This window comes from Protomyctophum parallelum, assembly GCF_964188405.1.
Source record: "Protomyctophum parallelum genome assembly, chromosome: 2".
Taxonomy (NCBI): domain Eukaryota; kingdom Metazoa; phylum Chordata; class Actinopteri; order Myctophiformes; family Myctophidae; genus Protomyctophum; species Protomyctophum parallelum.
The window spans coordinates 33,457,983-33,459,361 of NC_139699.1; the positions used below are offsets into that span (position 1 = coordinate 33,457,983).

At 41.6% G+C, this 1,379-nt stretch overlaps 1 protein-coding gene across 1 annotated transcript in view; it reads right to left on the minus strand.

The window, feature by feature from the left end:
- Positions 1–845: 845 nt before the first annotated feature.
- Positions 846–1,379, minus strand: part of LOC310877590 (mothers against decapentaplegic homolog 6-like) — a 24,398-nt gene continuing 23,864 nt past the window's right edge. Inside the window, exon 4 of the mRNA XM_083791519.1 lies at positions 846–1,379. This exon is cut by the window's right edge and continues 487 nt beyond it. Within this exon, the coding sequence (XP_083647645.1) occupies positions 1,211–1,379 (169 nt within the window). The 3' untranslated portion in view covers positions 846–1,210.

Here is a 1,379-nt window from a genome sequence, read left to right on the forward strand (position 1 = left end):
AGAATAGTGAAAATAGCCAATCTACAAGTGCAGTACTCACAACCCATGTTTGGTCTGTCGTGGAGCAGAACAAACAACTTGGTTGAGAGATCGCAGGTGTATCAATGCTGTGGTGATTGCACCGGGGATTGGCCGGGTGATAATGAAAGACAGGTGAGTGGAGGGAGGAGGGAGGAGTTGATAATGAGGGAGGAGTGGTTAAGGTCAAGCGGAAGGAGGTCTCTTCTCCCGAAACTATGTTGTATAAATACAACTTCCCTAAACACATTTTATAATGTGCAATATCGTAGTCATAGAACATAGAACTAACACAAATTAATTTATATAATATCAATACTTTATTGTGTGAATGACATACTTTTTCAAGAAATGAGTAAATCATGAGAACATAAACCAGCTTTGTCTTATTTTCGCAGTTTACCTACTTTCAAAGACACTGAAAAACTCAGTAAAGCATATATAGAATCAAAAGTGCATGTTCCTGTTCCTTTTATTTTGTCCATGTACACATTACACATAAATAATTGCATTGTAAAAATGACTCAAGTATTTACAAGTATAATATATTTTATATAATATATAAAGTCTTATATTAAATCTAGGTAGATTATATTTAGGTTACTTGTTTGAGAAACCTAACGTGTGACTCTGGTGTGTGTGTGTGTGTGTGTGTGTGTGTGTGACTCTGGTGTGTGTGTGTGTGTGTGTGTGTGTGTGTGTGTGTGTGTGTGCTCGTGCGTGCGTGCACGTTCGTGTGTGTGTGCTGGAGGGGTTGTACTGTACCATATCTATGTCTTTAAGAACAAAATGTTCTGTATTTGCATATTGTCTTTTTCAAAAAAAAATGCATATGAACAGGACGTGGGTGTGGCCTGTGCCTGAAAAAGAGATATTTAGATGTCAAAGTTTACATTTTCTGGCTGCCACATTGAGTGAGATGAATTTAAAATAAAGTACTCATGTCAAGACAAAAAAATAATAAATGCGTTTAAAAAAAATATATGAAATACCATTGATCAACTTCACAGGTAATGACAAAATCTAGTGCTTGGATTGAGTTGCACCCCATCTGAGAGTGAGTGTGTGTGTGTGTGTGTGTGTGTGTGTGTGTGTGTGTGTGTGTGTGTGTGTGTGTGTGCGTGCGTGTGTGCGTGCGTGCGTGCGTGCGTGCGTGCGTGCGTGCGTGCGTGTGTGTGCGTGTGTGTGTGTGTTATCTGTGGTTGTTGAGCAGCACCTCCAGCCAGCAGGGGCAGGAGGTGATAAACTGTCTGGAGTAGCAGGGGCCCCAGCCCTTGGCAAAGCTGATGCGGACACTGTGGGGATCCCAGGGACCCTCCTGGCACTCTGGCTTTACGCCGTGTTCCACAATCCAGCTGGAG